We start from the raw sequence: 19,952 nt of genomic DNA, 5'->3' as shown, positions 1-19,952 counted from the left end.
AGAAGGAGGCGGGGCTGAGGGCGGGGCGGAAGGGAGATCCCGAGGCCCGGCGGTCTGTGCGCCTGGAGGTGATCCGAGTCCCAGGCAAGCGCGGCCGCGCGGCGGGTTAAGTGGGCACCGGGGGAGGTGGGAGCCTGGCTGGACGAGGCCGCCGGAGAAGGGAGCCAGAGCGAACGAGAGTTGAGGGGGGTCGTGAGGGGAAGCACCACGCGGAGGCGGGCGGCGGGAGGGCGCCGAAGGGTGGTTGGGGAGGGGACCGGGATGGGGGAAGTCTGACGCAGGTCTGTTCTCTCCCCTTAACCCTAGAGAAGTTAGTGCCAGCTCACGAACTTCTTTGAGGTCTGAAATGTTTTGACCTCGAAAAGGGAAAAGCAGTTGCAAATCGAAATTAATAAATCTACCCAAAGGTAACCTATCAACTTCAACGTAACCCATATAGTAAGGCGTCATATTTAATGTAGGATGTGGGTTCATTTGATATATTTTATATAATTTGGGTCGGGGGTGTCCAGAAAAGTATGAGTGTTTGGAATCCTTCGAGGTCTTGAAATGGCCTTGGACTGAGGAGAAGGGTTTGGGACGGAGGTGAGAAGATGGTGTCACGGCTGGTTTGCTTTTCAAGTTAATACCAAGGATAGACCGTGGCACCGGGAGACAGAGGACGGCTGTTTTCTAATTTACACATACGTTTCCAATGGATGTTATGGGAAAGGGTCTAACCAATGGGGCTGGACAGGGAGAAAGTGAACTGAGGACTATCCCGAGAGTTTTGGGGAAAGGAGGACCAGAAAGGGCATGTGAACTGGAAGTGAACGGATAACTAAGTGGCCCCAGATTTAGAGGACAGGACAAAGCATCAGAGAAGTCCAGGATCAGGGATCTTTAAACATGCAAAGGATAGCACCCCAGAGTGCACCACTTTTGATAAGGCCCTGAGGGAATATGTGTATTTACAGTAAATCCTCCCAGGGTGGGAGGTAAGACTACACTCCAAAACCTGTATTTTGGAGTTGTGGAAGCAACATACCTGCTGATTAGTTGTGCCCTGGGTTTCTTTGGGGTTGGTTTGCCTCTTTTTCATTAATCACAACAAAGGAACCTTAAAGAGAATCCAATTTCTGCCATTTCTTGTTATTTAAATAATTCTTCCCAACATAGGAAATAGGTAGGATATTGATGGATATAGGAGGTATGAAATGACGTTTTTATTAAAGAATGTAGTCCCTCAGACAACTTAGATGATAAGAACATGAGATAAGAAAAGAACTAAACATTTGAAGAGTACACTCTCTTCCTTATTCATATATTACAAGTCAATGCTAAATACTTTCCTCTAAAATATAACTTTTTTTAAAGCAAGTTCTCTCCTTAAGTCTCAAACGTCCTCATTGGCACCCCAAAATAGATTATCGCACAGTTTTTCCACTTCTGCACTATTTAGGCCAGAAAATTATTTGTTGTGGGGGAACTGTTCTGTGCATGATAGGATATTTAGCAGCATCAAGAAATGCTCACTAGATGCCAATAGTATCACCCCCTTTCCAAGTCATGACAACCATACAGTCTCCAGACATTGTCAAATGTCCCCTGTGGGGGTAAAGTCACCCCTAATCCTGTTGAGAACCACAGGACTCCAAGATAAAGCCCATTGTCTTTAACCTGGCTTTTAAGACCATTATTTGTTTGCAATCTACCTTTCCTAGAATTTGATTCAATCTAAAAGAACCACCAATGCAGGAATCCTTCCTTTAGTTTTGTTCATGGATTATCACCTAGTCTTTTTGAACAATTTCAAGGATGGAAAAGATTTAAAATCTTTACTTTGTCAAGAAATTTTTCTATCTATGATGTCTTCCTTCTTAAAATTCATATTTGTTGAGTCCAGTTCTCAACAATCCTTTTTTCCATTAGAAGGAAACATTCTAATCCTTTTTCCATTTGTGAACACTTGTGATATTAGAAATTATAGTCACATCTCTCATCTCTCTCGAAATGTTTCAGCGCCTATTCTTTCAATTTTGTCAATATAACGTAGTATATAGATTATCGTGAACTTTTTGTTGTCCTCTGAACAATATCAGGACTTAAAATACACTACCCAGAACCGAACACAGTATTCTGGATGTAGATCACACTATTAGCACATAACATATTATATCATTAGTTGTATGCTTGTCCATCTTTCTTCACTCTGAGCTTAAGGGCAAGAACCAGGTCTTAATTACTATCTTTGTCTTAAGTTATAGTTATCTTTGCCTTACTAGCACGGTGCCTGGTGCTTAGTTGGAGTTCAGAAATTTTGGAGTGTAATTCCTCGTCAACTCTTAATATCGAAGATCACATTCCTTTACCTTTGGGGGCAGATACAGTATACTCTTGCCTTATAGTGACTTTGTAATGAACCAAACCTGTGTATTTTATATTATCTAGATCGAAGGCCAGCAAACTTTAGGTAAAGGCCCAGATAATAAATATTTAGGCTATACAAGCCTTGTAGTCTGTCACAGCTACCCACCTCTGTCTATAGCACAAAAGTAGCCATAGACAATGTATAAATGAATGAGTGTGGCCATGTTCCAATAAAACTATTCATGGAGACTGACGTGAATTTCATATAATTTTCATGTGTCACAAAATATTTTAATTAAAAAATATTTTAAAATAAAAAGCATTCTTAGCATATTGGCCATACCAAACAGGTGGCTGGCTAGATTTGGCTCTCAGGCAGTAATTTGCCAACCCAGTTTGATCTAGACCAATCCTTGTGTAATTGATTTTTTTAAGCCTGAGTATAGGCCTTTACTGTTATCCTTACTAAATATCTTATTCACTGCAGCCCATCTTTCTATCTTGCTCAGATTTTTGTGTGTGCTGATTCTGTTACCTGACATCTCCGATTTGTGTCATCTGCAAAATTGATAAGCATATTTTTTCCATCCTAATTAATAAAAATTTTGAATTACATAAGGATAGAGGTCTTCCATAGTTCATTTTGTTCCATTAATCATCATTCTTTTAGTATAGCCATTCAGAGAGTTATAAATATCTACTTCAAGTACTGCCTGTCAGCCAACCCACATGTCTCCATCTGGTCCACAGAGTATCTTGAGAAGCTTTGTCTGAAGTTTTGTTGAAATGTTCAGAACATGCCCCTGGTTGGTAGTAAGTCTGTCAAACACACAAAAAATGTATAGCTGCTATAACTTTTCTGAAGCAACGTTAAACTGCTTCCTATTTTACTCCTTTCTCATTTACCTTTTCAAAGCCATCATTGTAATAATGAAATTTAATAATTTTAGAATTTTGTTGAGAATTAACATCCAAGTTCATAAATCTGTATTTCTAGGAATTCACCATCTCTAAACTTAGGGTTAACAATGTTCATCCAGTACCAGTCCTCTGGTTCCAGTAGTATTAAAAGCAAGAAAAAAGGCACTAATAAAAATATTAGAATATATGCCTTTTTTCTTGACCAGTCTTACCACAGCTTTTAACACTGTCATACTGGATTTTAAAATTACAATAAAGGTGAACTTATGCCATAAAATATGAAAACTAAGAAGAAATGGATAATTTTCTACAAAATATAAATTTCAAAATCATCTCAAGAAGGTAGAGAAAACCTGAAGAGAACTATTGAACTTTATATTGTCAAAAAAATCTACCTACAAATACTTTACCAGTCTTATAGGACCAAAGAACCACTATCTTACACAAATTGTTCCAACAGTTAGAAAAGGGGGGAAACTCTAACTTCTTTATGTTGGGAGTACAATCTTTATTCCAAAACCAGACATGAGCTGAATAACAGGAAATTTATATACCAATCTCATTTAGAAATATATTTGCAAAAATTATAAATAAAATATTAGCAAACTGAATACAACTATGGACAAAAATAATAATATACCTTGGCCATTGTAAATAGAGTTTATGGGGATGCTATGACATTAGAAAATCTTGATTTAATTTATCATATCAATCTGTAGGAAACAAATATGATCATTTTAGTAAATGTTAGATGAGCATTTGATAAAATTCAATGCTTATTTGTGGTTAAAAGCAAAAAAAAACCTTAAAGTAGAAAGAAGGGAATTTCTGTAATCCAATCAACAGACTCTAACAGAACCTTCAGTGACCATCACATTTAATGGTGAAATGTTAGAAATAATTCTTGTATGGGAAGCAATTAGATTTAAAAAAAAAAAAAGTTATTTTTTTAAACAGATTCCATATACAGTAGCAACAGAAACCATAAGGCATCTAAGAGTAAATCTAGCCAAAGAGGTGAAGGTATGTTTGGGGGAAACTATAAAACAATTTAGGGATTTAAAAGAAGTCTTAAATAAATGAAGAGATAATTCCAATTCATGCATTTGAAGACTTATTATCACAAACATGATATTCTCTCTAATCTATAAATGGAATTGAATTGCAATCAACATTTCAAACATTTTTTTTTTCTGTAACTTAACAAAACTGTTCTAATAATCAAGGTACAAAGCATAGAACCAAACCAATTTTAATATTTAGAGGAATTTACCTTACTAGATATTAAATAAGACTTATTATATCTTATCCTATCCTTTTACTTTTAGTCTATCCATATATTTAGAATGTGTCTCTTGAAAAGAGTATCTAGTTGGATTTTTAAATTCAGTCTGATGTATTTACTGTTTCCCCGAAAATAAGACCTAGCTGAACAATCAGCTCTAAGGTGTCATTTGGAGCAAAAATTAATATAAGACCCAGTATTTATATTATATTATTATATTATACCTACTATTATATTATATTGTATTATATTACCCAGTCTTATATTACAGTAAAATAAGACCTGGTCTTATATTAATTTTTGCTCCAAAAGACGCATTAGAGCTGATTGTCCGGCTAGGTCTTATTTTCGGGGAAACATGGTATTTTATCAACATTTAATGAAACAATTGATGTATTTGTGCTTAAAACTACCATTTATTTTCTATTTGTCTTTATTCTTTTGTTCCCTTTTTTTGCCTTTCAGATTAATCAAGTGTTTTTATGGTATTCCATTTTTTTTTGGCTTCTCTGTTGGCCTTCTTCCTACAACTCTCTGTTTTATGGTTTTAGGGGTGAGTTTATTCTAATCCTAGGATTACAGCATACATCCTTAACATCCTAGGCTACTTTGAATTAATATTATATCACTTCATGTTCAGTGAAAGAACAAAACTAACTTACAAAAGTACTTTAAAGAAAGTCTCATTTACCATCGTCTTGCCTTCTGTATTATTATTGTATTTATTACTTCTACATCCATTAAATTCCTACCATTCATTGCAATTTTTTCTTTAGTCAATAGTCTTATAAAAATTTTGAAAATATTCTTTTATGTTAGTAATATTTGCTATTTCCAGTGCTCTTCATGCTCACAGACCCAGGATTCAACCTCTAAGAACTTGCTTTAATATCTTTGTAGTGTGGATCTACTGGTAACAAATACCTTCAGCTTTTGTTTGCCTGAGAATGTCTTTGTTACGCCTTCGCTTTTGAAGGATATTTTTGCTGGATATAGAGTTCTGTTTTTTATCTTGTAGCACTTTAAAAATGTCATTCCATTTTCTTTGGCTTTCCTTGTTTCTGATGAGAAGTAAATTTTGATTCTTGTTGTTTGCCTAAATGTAATATGTTTTTTGCTTTGATTGCTCCCCCTCCTCACCTTGTTTCTTTAATTTGCAGCAGTTGACTAAGATGTGTCTAGGCGAGATTGTTTTTGTATTTATCCAACTAATGTTCATGAGGTTCTTGGATCTGTGGGCTTATGTCTTTCATAGATTTTGGAAAAATTTCAGCCATGTCTCTTCAAATTTTTCTTCTACACTATTCTCTTTCTCCTTTCCTTCTGGGACTCCAGTTACATGTATTTCAGAATAGTTTGATAGTGTTTCACAGTTATCTGATGCTCTGTTCTATTATTTTCGTTTGTTTATATTTCACTTTGTATCATTTCTGTTGAGCTATCTTTAAGTTTACTGACCCTTTCTCATGCTGGGTCCAGTATGATGTTCAGTGCATTTAATAAAATCTTTATTTCAGGTATTGTATTTTTCAATTCTAGATTTTCCATTTTGTTTTATAGAGTTTCCATTTCTCTGCTAAAATTCCTTTTCTGTTCCCATTTATCCATCTTTTCACTAAATTCTCTTAACAGATTTATAGTAGTTATCTTCGTCTCTGTGTGCTAATTCCAGAACTGGGTCATCTGTAGATCTGCTTCAAATGACTTTGTATGTTGAACGTTGTATTTAAAAGCATAGACACTGAAGTATATAGTGTTTTTTTTCCGCCAGAGAGAACACACTACTTTCTTCGTCTAGGAACTAGGATAAGGGGCAAATCACTTCAGTCTAGCTAGCGATTGTGCTGGGATTGGACTGAGTTGTAGTTTTATTTAAATAGTTTCAGTTTACCTCTGATTTCAGATATTTGGGAGTGAGATTAGTTCTCTCCTTTTCAGGGCTTTGGGATCTAAATACCTGAGAAATCTTTCTTTGCTTTTCAGTTCACACCCAGTTTCCTAAGAAGTTCCACTTAGGGGCTGATTTTTGTCTTTTGTCTTATTAAAAGTTAAGCTGGGTGGGGGCTAAGATGCAGCTTTACTTAGTTCCACACAACAACATGGATAAATCTAAAAAACATAATAATGAGTGAAAGCCAGATACAAATGTGTACAAACTATGATTCCATGTATATAAAGTTCGGGCAAAATTAATCTGTAGTGTTATAAATAAGGACTGTGCTTGCCTTTGGGAAAGAAGGTGGGGTAATGATTGAGAGAAAGTATAAGGAGGACTTCTCAGATGCTGATAATGTTCTATTTCTTTACCAGGGAAATGGTTACCTGCGTAGTGGTTACCTGGGTATATTTACTTTGTTAAAGTTTGTCGTGCTATAGATTTATGATTTGTGTTGTTTTCTGTATGTGTGTGATAGTTCATTAACAAAAAAGGAAGTGTGTGTGTGGGGGGAGTAACTCTTACACACACAAAGATAAAAATTAAAAAACAAATCAAGCTACAGAGTAGAAGATATTTACAATACATATAACAAAGGACTTGTATCCAGAATATTCTACTTTAAAAATACCAACAAATCAAAAAGAAATGGATAAAAAAATTTAAAAAAGAGAAACCAGTAGAAAAATAAGCAGAGGATAAGAAAAAGAAAATAACAGAAGAAGCCTGAATGGCCCATAAACATATGAAATGGTGTTTAACCTCACTAATAATCATGGAAATACACATAGAATCCTTACTGAGATACCAGTGCACACCAATGAGATTGGCTAACGCAAATGTCTAACAAAACCAGGTAGGTGGTGGTTAGAGCAATAAGGAAGCAGAAACTCGCAAATATTACTGATGAGAATGTACATTGTAATAATTTAGAGATCAGACTGATCAGTTATTGACTTGAACATACGCTGATTCTAAGTTTCTGCATTTTACTTCTATAACGAAAGACACTCTTTTAGTATAAAGACTTCCTCCCACATGTGCATAAGGCCGCATGCACAAAGCTGTGCATTGCAAATTAGTTTCTAATAGAAAAATTGAAAACTGACCTAAATATCCATCACCAGAGAAATGGAGAAAAACCTTATAGCAGTTAAAATGAATAAAGTAGATTTACATGTATCAACGTGATAAGACCTTGAAAATATAATATTGAATGAAAAAAGCAAGTAGCAAAAGATTATATGCACTGTGAAATCATCTAAGTTTTCAAAGAACAGTACATTTTTTATCACATATGTATATGATAACAGTATAAAAATACAGTCAGGAAGGATATTCATCAACTTCAGAATAGCTGTTACCTCTGGGCAAGGAAGAGAATAGGCCAGTGAGGGGTTACATATTTCTCAAAAAATTTTTAAGTAGATGTGACAAAAATGTTAACATTTATTATATCTGGGCAGTTGTACCTAGTCATTTAATATATGTAATATTCTTTGTAGTTTGTCATTCGTTTATTTGAAATAGTTTCCTTTTTTTGGAAAAGTTAGACTGGGGTCAGGGTATGAAGGATATTGGAAGCCTTCCTTCCTTTTACAAGCCTTTTAATTCTTTGTAGATACAGCTTTTCCTGTCTCTTTGCATCTATATATTGGTGTGTGTCCTGTCACCACCAGATCAAGGAGGAGGGTGAGATCAGATAGAGTTTTCTCTGTCTTCCTTCTGCCATACCCACCAGGGTTCATAGTAGAACTCAATAATATCTTTTCAGGATACTTCTGTTAAACTTAAAATATTACCATACAACAGAAATGTCTTTAAGTCCATGACCCAAGTGAGTGATGTAGAATTTAAAAATAAGTAAAGGATGTCTTCTCATATTTCTGCTCAAACATAAATAAATAAATAAAATGATGATAAGATGTCTTTTAAGATCTAAGTAATATTGTTTGCTACGTCAGTTGATAATTGTCTATATAAACAGTCACAAAGAATTTGTTTTTATGTTCCAGGTTTTTTGTTTTTTTTTTCAATTTCAGAAATATAACTGTAAATAATTTTTAAAAATTTACCCACTAATTTATATCACCTTAGCTTGTTAACTGTTTGTATATAATTCCTGAGGTTTTTTTTTAATTTTAGAAGCAGAAAATTGATGTCAGAGTAGTCAAGGACTTGTTTTAAGGAGTAGAGTACTGGAAATACTCATATCTTACAGATTATTCCTGCGAGAGTTCAGAAGTTTACTTATGTAAATAAACATGTTATAGTCCCTCCCACTTGTTGAATGAATAGCTTGGTTGTTAAACGGTGAGCTAGGCAACAGGCTTTCTCTCTCCCTTTTCTCAGATACAGTGCAGAGAAGACGGTGCTTTTGTTGTTATTGTTTTGTTACTGTTTTATTTGCAGGTTAAACACTTTAAGATGAGAAAAGTTGATCTCTGTTTGAGTTCTGAAGGGGCTGAAGTGATTTTAGCTACATCAAGTGATGAAAAACACCCCCCTGAAAATATAATTGATGGGTAAGAGTTACTGATCTTTCTTCCTTAAAGTCTTGATGTTAGGTTCATGAACCCCTTGAGTACTGGGTCTAGGTGTTTTACAACGATTAGCACTGTTAAACATAGTTTAATAAATGTTTGGTGAAGTACATTACCTGACAATATCTGTCTTTGGTACCATTTCTGAAACCAATTCGGTTGTGTATGTTTAGGTTTTTGATCCTTTTCTTGATAATTCCTAAACTGACCTTTTAATACAAATAGTTTTTTTAAGAAGTGATTTAACAAGACAAAAGTTCAAACAATCATCTCATTTTCTGGAATTGTACCTTTTAATGTCTGCTTATGGTTTTATTCCAAGATTTTCTTAGTAGATAGGAATATAAACATTGTAACTTCCTATCTACTGCCTATTTCTTTACTGGTAAGCAAAATGTTTGCTAAACTGAATGCTACCCTTTCTGTTATCCACCTTCATTCATTGTTTGTTTCTCAGCTTCCTGATATTCCAATTGCCACTCTTCGCTGTGCTAGAGCTTATTCTACGTAGAGATAAATATCATTCTCAGACTTTTAAGTTCCAAGAAAAAGTAGCTAGTGGGAGAACTCTGGCTATTTTATCACTCTCTGGAGTTCTCTTTCTTGGTATTTGTACAGTGACCAGAATTTGACTCATAGAATCATATAATTTTAGAGCTGGAAGGACTTAGGGGTTCATCTTATCTGAACCTTTCATTTTGGACTTGTGGTTAAGAGAGGTCTAAAGAGGTCATGTACTAGTTTTAACTATGGAAGACAGAAGCAATTGTAACACAGATCTTGTGGTTCTTTGTGTTGTATGGTGAAGCCTATGTATCTGGATAAATACTAGCAACTCAAACTTTCCCTTTAAGCCTTGTTGTTATCTCCTCTCTGACATCTGGCTCTTCCCCTCTGGTAGGATGAGTTTACCTTTTTTATTGGACTCCAATAGAATTTGGTATATACCTCTCTTACCTTATTTATTCCTTTATTGTATCATTATTCATCTTTAATGTTCGTCTCTTAACTGTGAATTCCTAGAAGTCAGAGACTATGACTTGTTCATCTTTAACTCTACAGTGTCTTAAAATATTTGTTTAGTGGCTTGTTGAATTAGACCATCAAGTATTAGTCAAACTCAACTAATACTGGAGATTAGCGGCGTGTATACCCCCCCACACACACACACGCATATGTTACTTTACATTTGCATAGGACTTTATAGTTTCATAGATGTTGTGTTACTTGACCCATACTGTAAGCTTGGGGAGTAAAAGGCAAAAAAAAAAAAAAAGGTACTTTCAATCTCATTGTACAGATGAGATGAGGGAAGAAAAGACGATCAGAGGTAAAAATGACTTGCTCAAAATCACACAGATAACCAAGTGGCAGAATCAAGACTTAACACTCATGTCTTCTAGAACTCCTAGTTTGGGTGTCTTTGTACTACACTCTGATAATTCAGACTTAAGGTTTGCATCAAAAACTTAACACCTGTTTTTTGCCTGTGAATCTTAATCCTTCTTAGTTTTTTTGCTTCCTGAAATTCAGGTAATAGTTATTTATTCCACTCTGCCTTGGAGTAGAGAAATGAATGTGGGAACTGCTGTGAGAATACACAAACCTATAAAGATTTGTCTTAAGTTGTTTGCCAAAAATAGAGATCTTTCCAAATTTCAGTCCATATTAATGATTAAGGACATAATATTTTTTAGATTAGACAAAATCCTTAGTGCATAAAACCATATGGAATAAAAGTAGTGACTGACCTGATAACTGAACAGAGCACATCAGACTTTTAATCCATATGCATTTCCAATAAATACAATTAGACTTATATGGTAAATATTAAAAATTATTCTCAGCTCATAAATTGGTTTATCTAAATGGAAGTAGCAGAAGTATTTGGAGAAAACAACTGTAAATTTGTCCCTGCTGGACAGTGCTCCCAACTTTCCATTTCCCAGAAATAAGTGTTAAAGAAAGTGATTATATTTCTACTTGCCCTTGACTCTACTTTTGCCCTCTGGCATTTAACATGTCAGTGAAAGAGGAGAAAAGAAATTCTGCACTAGAAAAAAAAAATGAGTTAAAAGATAAAGAAGAGAGAAAGAATTAGTTCTTTTGGGTAATGTAGAAGAATACTAGATTTACAGTAAATTACTGGGTAAGTGAACTATACGTGTTATTCTTTGAGACAAAGTTTCCTGGTCTGAAAAATGGTGATAATACCGCCTTCTCTGATTACCTCACAGTTGTGATATAATAGATATTAAACACTCATTAGATATAAAGCCTCATTTTAAAAAAAACTATTTCGATGACTTTATTATGCCTAATTATGAGGATTCAGTTACATGTCATTTTAAAATCTATATGTCTAAAATCTACATGTTGTTTGATGTTATATTGCTTTTGTTCATTAAAAGCACCCAAGAAGAAGCATAGGGCAATTAAGTCATTCAATTTATTTAAATAAGATTTAAAACCATGTAAATATAAACTTACATAGTGTAAAATATTAAGCATAGTATGAAAAACCCAGAATTGTGAGTTAGGAAACCTGGCTTCTTTTTTTTTCTTTTTTGTAACAGCTTTATTGACATATTATTCACATACCATACAATTCACCCATTTAAAGTATACAATTCAGTGGCTTCCAGTATATTCACAGAGATATACAACCATTTGCACAATCAATTTTAAAACATTTGATCACCCCAAAAAGAAACCTCACAACCCATCACAATCACCCTGTGTTCCTCCTATCCACACAGCCCTAGGCATCCACTAATCTACTTTCTGACTCTATAGATTTGCCTGTTCAGACATTTCATATAAAGGGAATCATGGTCTTTTGTGACTGGCTTCTTTCACCTACATGTTCTCAAGGTTTATCTGTGTTGTAGCACATATCAACGCTTCATTCCTTCTTATTGCCAAATAATAGTCTATTGTATGTTTATAGCATATTTTATTTATCCATTTATCAGCTGATAGGTATCTGGATGGATACTTTTTGGCCAGATTTCCCCAACCTAATTAAAAAATGGCAACCGACAGATTCAAGAAACTCAGCAAATCTTTAAAGCAGGATAAGTACAAAGAGACCATAGCATAATCTGCTAAAAAATAAAGATAAGAAAAAATTTTTAAACAGCTGGAGAAAAAAATACATTAAATACAGGGGAACAATAGTACCACTGACAGTTGACTTTGCATCACAAACCATGGAATCCAGGTAACAATGGAACAATATTTTTTTTAATGCTGAAAAAAGAGAATGCTCCCCCCCAAAAAAACACCCTGTCAACCCATAATTCAGTATCTAACTAAAATATTCTTCAAAAATGAATGTACAATAAAGACATTTTATTCATCACAAATAGACATGAATCACAGGAAATGCTAAAGGAAGTTCTAGATTGAAGTGATGGAAATACCACTAGATGGAAATTCTAGTATTATAGAAAGAAATTAAGTGCATTGAAAATGGTAAATATTTGGGTAAAAAAACGTTTTTTCTTTTTCTTTTAATTTTTTCGAAAGACAACTGACCACTTAATGGGAAAAAAAAAACATTGTACTGTGGAATTTATTACATATGTAATTAGACACAGTAACACGAGCCTGCATGACGTGTTTGCAGAATTTTAACTGGCCCACTGTGACTATAGTAATGGGAGATGATATTGTGATGGTACTTTAGTACTTTAATGATGGGACCAGATTACACAGGGTCGTAAAAAGTTATACTAAGGCATTTAGATTTATAGGCAAAAAGGGGCCACTGAAGGCTTTTAGACAATAGTGACATAAATTCTATGTTTCTGTGTTTTTAAAAGATATATCTGGTAGTAGTAAAGAATAATTATTAAAGTTGGGGAGAGATTAGAAACAGAATGAACAATTAGAAAGGGATTGCAAGAATCCAGGGGTCGTTCATTATATTTTAAAAATATTCACTAGAATTTTGTGAATGTGTTTTGTCTATTTCTTTCTCTTTTTCTTTAAAATTAACAATAGGAATCCAGAAACATTTTGGACCACCACAGGAATGTTTCCCCAAGAGTTCATTGTTTGTTTTCACAGACTTGTGAGGATTGAAAGGCTTGTAATCCGTAGTTACTTTGGTAAGCAAATCATACATTAATTTTTATCATCTTTTAATTTTACCATAGGCAGAGGGCACATACGTAAACTTTTGGCAAAAGATTAATTTTCTTTGCAGCATGGAATCCAGTTTTATTGCTGTGGTGGGAGAGTGGAGAGTATGGGTTAACTGCCTTGAGCACAGTTAGACTCTCTGAAACTGCAAATTTGAAACCCTTCCAAAGCACATAATAATTTCCATGCAATTACTATGTGAAAGTCTTTGGCAAAAGACCGTATTATTAACATAAGAAGCCAGCTTGCCAGAACGCTAGATTCCTTGACATATTTATTATGGATTCATTTGGCTTGGGGTACTCTGTCAAATTCTTTCCGAAAATCTGATAACCCTGATTATTTGTATTGGATAATTTTGATTCTTCTATTAATAATGGCATTTTCTGAGGGATTTAGGAGGAGACTCTCTCATTGGAACATCATTCTAACCCTGTCTTATGTTTATTTAAGGATAAAGTATATCAGACAGAATCATGGCAGGAAACAGAATACATTCCAGATGGTTCAAATGAAGAGACTTTATTGATGGGACTACTTACAAAATTAGTTCTGTCTTAAGGGAATATACCAGGGATGGTGAGACACCCAGAAACTGGCTACAGTAGGAACCCATTACCACCCCAGGGCCAAGGGAAGAAAATAGTGTTACTAGAACCTAGTGAGAGCTGGAGCCTGTAAATAAGGGCCTGCCTGGCAGGAGCTGTAATCATGAAGGGACATAACCACTGTCAAAGACATGACTAAAGCAGGAAGGGAGTGGAGAATAAACAACCTGATCTCACTTCCCCACCGACCTCCAGTTTCCTCCCAGTGCCTCCCATTGGCCAAATCTGACCAGTAGCCAGTGGGCAGGTGAGTCCAGGTGATGCAGTCCACGGGGTCGTCCCCCTGGGTCACAAAACAGAGAAGTGGAAGAATAGATTTGGGGCAGCGGAAGCTGGGCTAGGGTAATGGAGAAAAATCAGTGCAGAAGGAAGAGGACACTGCCTTCCTGTGAAGTTTCTCTTCTGTCATTAATTGTAGAGGCTTTGGCATTAGAGCTAAATTTTGAATTTCAGTTCTGGCACTGACTAACTCTGTATTGTTGAACACTTTGCCTGACTTCTCTAAGTTGCCTGATTTCTCTAAGCCTGTTTCCTCACCAGTAGCGTAGGTTAATAATATGTTTCTCATCCGACTGTAGTCAAGAGTGAATGAGTCAATATGCCTGATTCATAGTAGGTTCTCCATAAAGATTTATGACCACGAAATTATTATTATTGTTATTACCAGTATACAAAAACAATTTGGATCATACCAAATTCAGAAAGGCTCCATAGCTCTGTGTTGTATGTTTGCGAACATTTGGAAGGTTACAGTGATGCAAGGCTGCATTTTACCATAGGGACTTAGGGAAAAACAGAGTAAGTGTGTTATTTTCAGAACATGCTGCTCCTGATGCCTGTTCTTTGTGCAGTCCCACTGACGCCTGAGAGTCTCAGACATAGGAAAAAAGGAATATGGGAAAAGCAACATAGAATCAGGTAGATAATTAATACTTTATTTATTTTGTTTATTTACAATGTCAGTGCGTACCTTGAAGATTGAAAAAAGCACCGCTAAAGAGCCAGTTGATTTTGAGCAGTGGATTGAAAGAGGTATGTACCTGTTTCACCAGCATTTTTCTGAGCATGAGGGAGTAGAGAATCGTCCTTTGACTCTGTTTCCAATCTGTCTGCATTTTGGTGAATGATACCTGTGACATATTTAGAGCCTGGAAAAATCCAGGTTTGAACACAAGACCGTTTCTTTACTTACTGGTTAACTGTTAGCATGTTACTTAATTTTTCTGAATCTCTGAATCCTTATCTGAAAAATGGAGATGGTACCTACCATGTAAGGTTTTTGTGAACTTATGTCTGGCATACGGCAAACAATGAATATTAGTTTCTTGTCTCTTTTTACTTCCTGATTAATGGTACTGTTTAAATATCAGCAGAATTGGTAGCTTCTATTTAAACAATATATTGTCTTCATGTATCGCCTTTCCTTCCCAAAATACTATGAAAATAATAGAAAAGGAATAAAAAGAAGCATAAACCTACAAGGACAACAAATAAACAAAAGACCAGGAGACCAAAGCAGATGTGAGAGATCAATATATATTATGGAAGAGAGGACGCGGATGGAAAAGTGACTTTTGAGGCTAAATGGAGTGGGTTATAACTTCAGTGCCTTCCAAGAAGAAAATCAATGAGAAGCATGCCAGTTTGCCCAATAGAACCCCAGAAAGGTCTAGAACTTGAAGGCAAATGGTACCATGGAAAGTGTAAGTGAGACATGGCCAGAAAAAAGGGTCATTAGTTGAATATCTATATACAGAATAGTTGGACCGTAGGTACCTTCTCTGATCCGACAAAGCTAGGTGACCACTGCTTCTTCCACAAATCATCCCCAAGGGATGACTAGGAATATTGAATGTTGAGGCTCAGAACTCAGGGAGACCAGGCATAGTAGAGAGAGTGAATGAAATATGGAGTTGAAAACAGTGATTTAGGTGGAAGGGCTCTGCTATTTATGATAGCAACCAAGAATAGGGCTGCGGCCAGGAGGTGGGAGAATTTATCTTTGGAGAAACTGAATGGCTCCAGAAGAAAGGTCAGTGGAAGATGACAAAGGCTCACCCTATTGAAGTCTACTTGTCAATGAGTCTGGCTTAGGCATGCAGTTTTCAAATGACTTACTCATAACCAAACAAAAGACAACCAACGATCACCAGACATTTGATGAAGGTCTCAAACCCTGAATATAATCAAGCCTGTAGCTTTAATTTCCAAACTATAGGAAATATGGAGTCTAGAGGAACAAATTAAATGAAACCATGAGGAGGCTAGATGACAAAATATGGGACATTCTACAGGATAACTGACTTGGTCTCTTAAATAAGTCAGTGGCATGGGGAAAAAAATGTATGTGGGAAGGAAAGCAGTTCAAGATGAAAAGAGACAATTCTGACTTGAGTAAATCAACTATGAAAAGACATTTGGGAGACAATAGGGGAATTCGAATATAGACTGGGTACTATATGACATTAAAGCATTTTTAATGGTAGTATGATAATGGTATTATGGTTATGTAAGAAAATATAAATTCCTTATTATTTAGAGATGGATAATCAAATATTTAGAGGTGAAATGTCATGATGTCTTAGACTTGCTTTAAAATACTTTAGCTAACTATTACATTGTTTTGTGCACCTGAAACTAATAAAAAATGTTAAAATAAATAAATAAAATACTTTAGCAAAAAAATTACATAAATCAAGTATGAGGAAATGTTAGTAATTGTAAAATCTAGATGATGGGCATAAGTAGGAGTTATGTTCTGTCTTTTATGTTTATGTATGTTTGAAATTTTCCCATTTTTCATAATTAAAGACTAGGCAAATAAAATAAGAATTTATTATTAATTCCTGGTGAGGGAAGAGTTGAATAAGAAAATGTGATCATAACTTGTTAACTTATTTCAGCAGCAAATAACATTTATATAGACAATAATGTAACCATCACGTTTTGATTGCAGAATTGAGAGGATGGCAGAAGAGAAAGTTGCAGAAGGAAGAGGAAGAAAATATTAGTTTAAGAGACCTAAATTTTCATATGCCATAATATAAAGTCAGTACAAAATTGGTAAATCAAGAAAAGGAGTATAACCATAGCATAATTCCAGGAAAAACAGCTTGAACAGTTGAAAATGTATATGTACCTCTAGGGAGCAAGACTGGAGGAGAAAGGAAAGGTCACGCAGGGGATTACTATTTGTCATTATCTCAGAGAAAGGTTAGGAAACAAAGTCATACATACTCTTACTTCCCAGAGACTTCCCTTTTTGTACTATGTGCCTTTTAAAATTATGTACACTATTTTAATACAAATATTAATTTCTAAATAATGTCAATGTTTTTTACTAATTCAATATTCCATGTTTCCAAAAGAATGTTTGATATGATTAACTGAAGACCAAATAAATTAATCTGTCCTGAAATTATATGAGTAAAGGTTTTCTAAATTTGGATACCAGAAAAGAACAATGTATGGGCAGCATAATTCTGCATCACAGTAAAAATTTACTCTAAGAAACTGAGCTGTAGTCATTGCCCATGGGAACAATAAGATGGCTCCTTTTAGGCCTGCAATTGCTGTTAGTAGCTTGATCCTTAAAAGGGATTTTCACATTTTTATCAATTCTTTATATTTAGTAAAATTTAAATTTGCATTTCCTTATGTTTATACTCACTAGAGATATTTTTATGGCTCATAAATAGTTTATCTTTCATATCTTTTATATGAAATATTTCTATTTTTGTATTAAATTTTAACCCCAAAACACTGGTAAATTTGGTGTAACTATAGTTTACCAGATACCATGTTTACTGAACATAAATTTCAGTAGCTATCCTCATTGTATTTTTCAGCCCTAATTCATTTCTGTTGAATTTATATTTTAGATTTAGTACACACAGAGGGGCAGCTTCAAAATGAAGAAATTATGGTAAGTAAATATACTTTGTAGAGATAAACATTATCCTTAGCCAGCACAACATATTTAAATTTTAAACCTATATCCATAGTCATATACCCTCAGATATTATAGGTTCTGTACTTAACCAATAGAGAAGGTTATTCTTAATAATATTATAGTTGAAACGTAATACTCATTTATTAAGCTTTTATCTAACATACAGAATGATAGCAAGTATAAAACAGAATTATTTGTTTTTGTTTTAATTTTGTTCATTTATTTGGAGGTACTGATTTGCTTTGCTTTCTTTCATTTGATTCTGTAGGCCTTTTAGAATAGGAATCAAAAAAGGTTGAGATGCCAAAATTGGATGTTAATTTAAGCATGAAAGGACAAAGGAGATTCAGATAAGGGAAACTGGAGCATAGGATCAGCAACAAATAAGCCAAAGAGAGATGAGGTGGAAAGAGAACAAGCATTTTTCAACAACATTCCACTGGGCTTTGCTTGTCAAGTGGAATGAATGCCCGTTGATGAGGAAGCTGCTGCCTCATCAGGAGTTTCTCTCTTCTTGCTAGTTTGTCAGCTTATGGTTTTAGACAAACACAAAAACACGAAAAAAGTGAGTGTGTTTTTTTAGGTGGTAGTGTTTGCTTAATTAAGGTTTTTCGAAATGAGGGTTAAAGTGGTACCTTGTCTATTAAGTTTCCTTTTTCACAACTTGGTGGGAGCTGCTATGAAATCAGTGTTTCAGAAGAGTCTGCTGGAAGTTTTGAACCCTATTCATTCTCTTCTCTGCCATTCAAATGTGCCCAATGAGCTGGGGAGGTTAGTGGGGGGAGGTGCAGACGATGATCAATTAGACTGAATTTTATCTTCTATTTTTCTTCATCTTTACCAATAGGTTATGATTAGTAAGTCTCTGCCGAGTAGCTTGTTTCAGGACTCATTGTGAATCTATGAATGCTTCTGGCATTGTAGAACATTTGGAAAATAGTAAGGGGGCATGGGAATCACCCATCCTATCACCCTGTCACAATAGCTTTTACTGTCCCTACTTTCTTCTAGTTGTCAACCATATGCATCACGTATAATTATAATAGTAATGTACGAACAATTTCGTATTCTGTTTTAAACTTAATATTATATATGAGCGTCATAATTATAATTTTAAAATTAAATGTATGCAAATAGGCAAATGCTAACTAATTTCCTTTTTCCTCCCTCTGTCATTATAAGTAATACTACAAGGGACATCTTAGGCATGTTGCTACTGTGACAATCTTCACCTTTTTAATTATTTTCTAAGATTAAATTTCAAGGAATGGAATTACTGGGTCCAAAGGTACAGGTATATTTATAGCTTTTTAGGTATATATATTGCCAAGTTGCTTTCTAGAGAAGTTATATAAATGTAAAAGTATAGTACTGTTTCAGGGTAGTATATTCTGAGGCATCATTAACCAAAACATATCTCTTATCATGAAAAATACTTTAGAAAGACACTGAAAAAATTGATTAGAAACGTATAGTTGCAAATTTTAATTCTACCTACTATTTTTTATCAAACCATGGCTGATATTCAGCATACACACAAGAACAATTATACTATTATATGTGGCTGGCTTCTCTTCTGAATGTTATCATATATATTGTTTATATTTAGAATATTACTCTTGCATCAAATCCTTTCTTCTGCTAACTGCTTGTTTAACAGTTCATTAGAATTGCTAAGAGCATCCATATTGATTTTCCCCCTACAGGCACGTGATGACCACGCCACTTACTTGAGATTCATTATTACATCAGCCTTTGATCATATTGCAGCTGTGTATAGCATTTCTGCAGAGGGAGTAGCAGTCTCAGATCTTTCTTAATAAGTATAACAAAATGCTTTTGCATGATTTTTTTAATAATATATTTACTTAAAAATGAAATTGTCATTGATATACTTTATTAAAGGGATTTGTACCAATCTGTTTCAGTTTTTATTATTTTCTTTTCAACATTTTGTGCAAAGGAATTTGTTATCATCGGTCCATAGTGATGTCCACCATGAAAGATATAAGAAGTTCTTGCTTCAATATATAGCTTAATCAAGGAAGTTACTGTACATGAAAACTTAACTGATAATACATTGTGCACCCACAGCATCTAGCATGATATCATGCCCTTTAGATATCAGTGCATTAATTTTTTATTGATTGACATAAAGGGCTAAGTGAGCAGTGTAGACAGTAAACAATATACGAGTTGAGAAAAGAGA

General features: G+C 34.6%; 1 protein-coding gene across 2 annotated transcripts; it reads left to right on the top strand.

Moving 5' to 3' along the window:
- On the top strand, positions 1–19,674 carry IFT25 (intraflagellar transport 25). 2 transcript variants are annotated; one of them, XM_033115004.1, is made up of 6 exons: positions 1–84; positions 8,904–9,016; positions 13,043–13,149; positions 14,755–14,823; positions 17,673–17,716; positions 19,450–19,674. In XM_033115004.1, the coding sequence occupies exons 2-6, from the start codon at positions 8,919–8,921 to the stop codon at positions 19,561–19,563; spliced, it is 432 nt and encodes a 143-aa protein (XP_032970895.1). In that variant the 5' UTR covers positions 1–84; positions 8,904–8,918; the 3' UTR covers positions 19,564–19,674. The 2 variants fall into 2 exon arrangements, with proteins under 2 accessions (XP_032970895.1, XP_032970896.1); XM_033115005.1 differs by lacking the exon at positions 1–84 and adding an exon at positions 307–407.
- The last annotated feature ends 278 nt before the right edge of the window (positions 19,675–19,952 follow it).

The sequence above is a fragment of the Rhinolophus ferrumequinum genome, chromosome 9 (genome assembly GCF_004115265.2).
Source record: "Rhinolophus ferrumequinum isolate MPI-CBG mRhiFer1 chromosome 9, mRhiFer1_v1.p, whole genome shotgun sequence".
Lineage (NCBI taxonomy): Eukaryota > Metazoa > Chordata > Mammalia > Chiroptera > Rhinolophidae > Rhinolophus > Rhinolophus ferrumequinum.
This window is presented reverse-complemented; position numbering and strand designations above follow the sequence as displayed.

Bases quoted from the DNA above. Each gene is read 5' to 3' on its own strand.
- IFT25 (XM_033115004.1), top strand. From the start codon at position 8,919: ATGAGAAAAGTTGATCTCTGTTTGAGTTCTGAAGGGGCTGAAGTGATT. The intron at 9,017-13,042 runs GTAAGAGTTACT...AATTAACAATAG, and splicing joins CCTGAAAATATAATTGATGG to GAATCCAGAAACATTTTGGA. The intron at 14,824-17,672 runs GTATGTACCTGT...TTTATATTTTAG, and splicing joins TGAGCAGTGGATTGAAAGAG to ATTTAGTACACACAGAGGGG.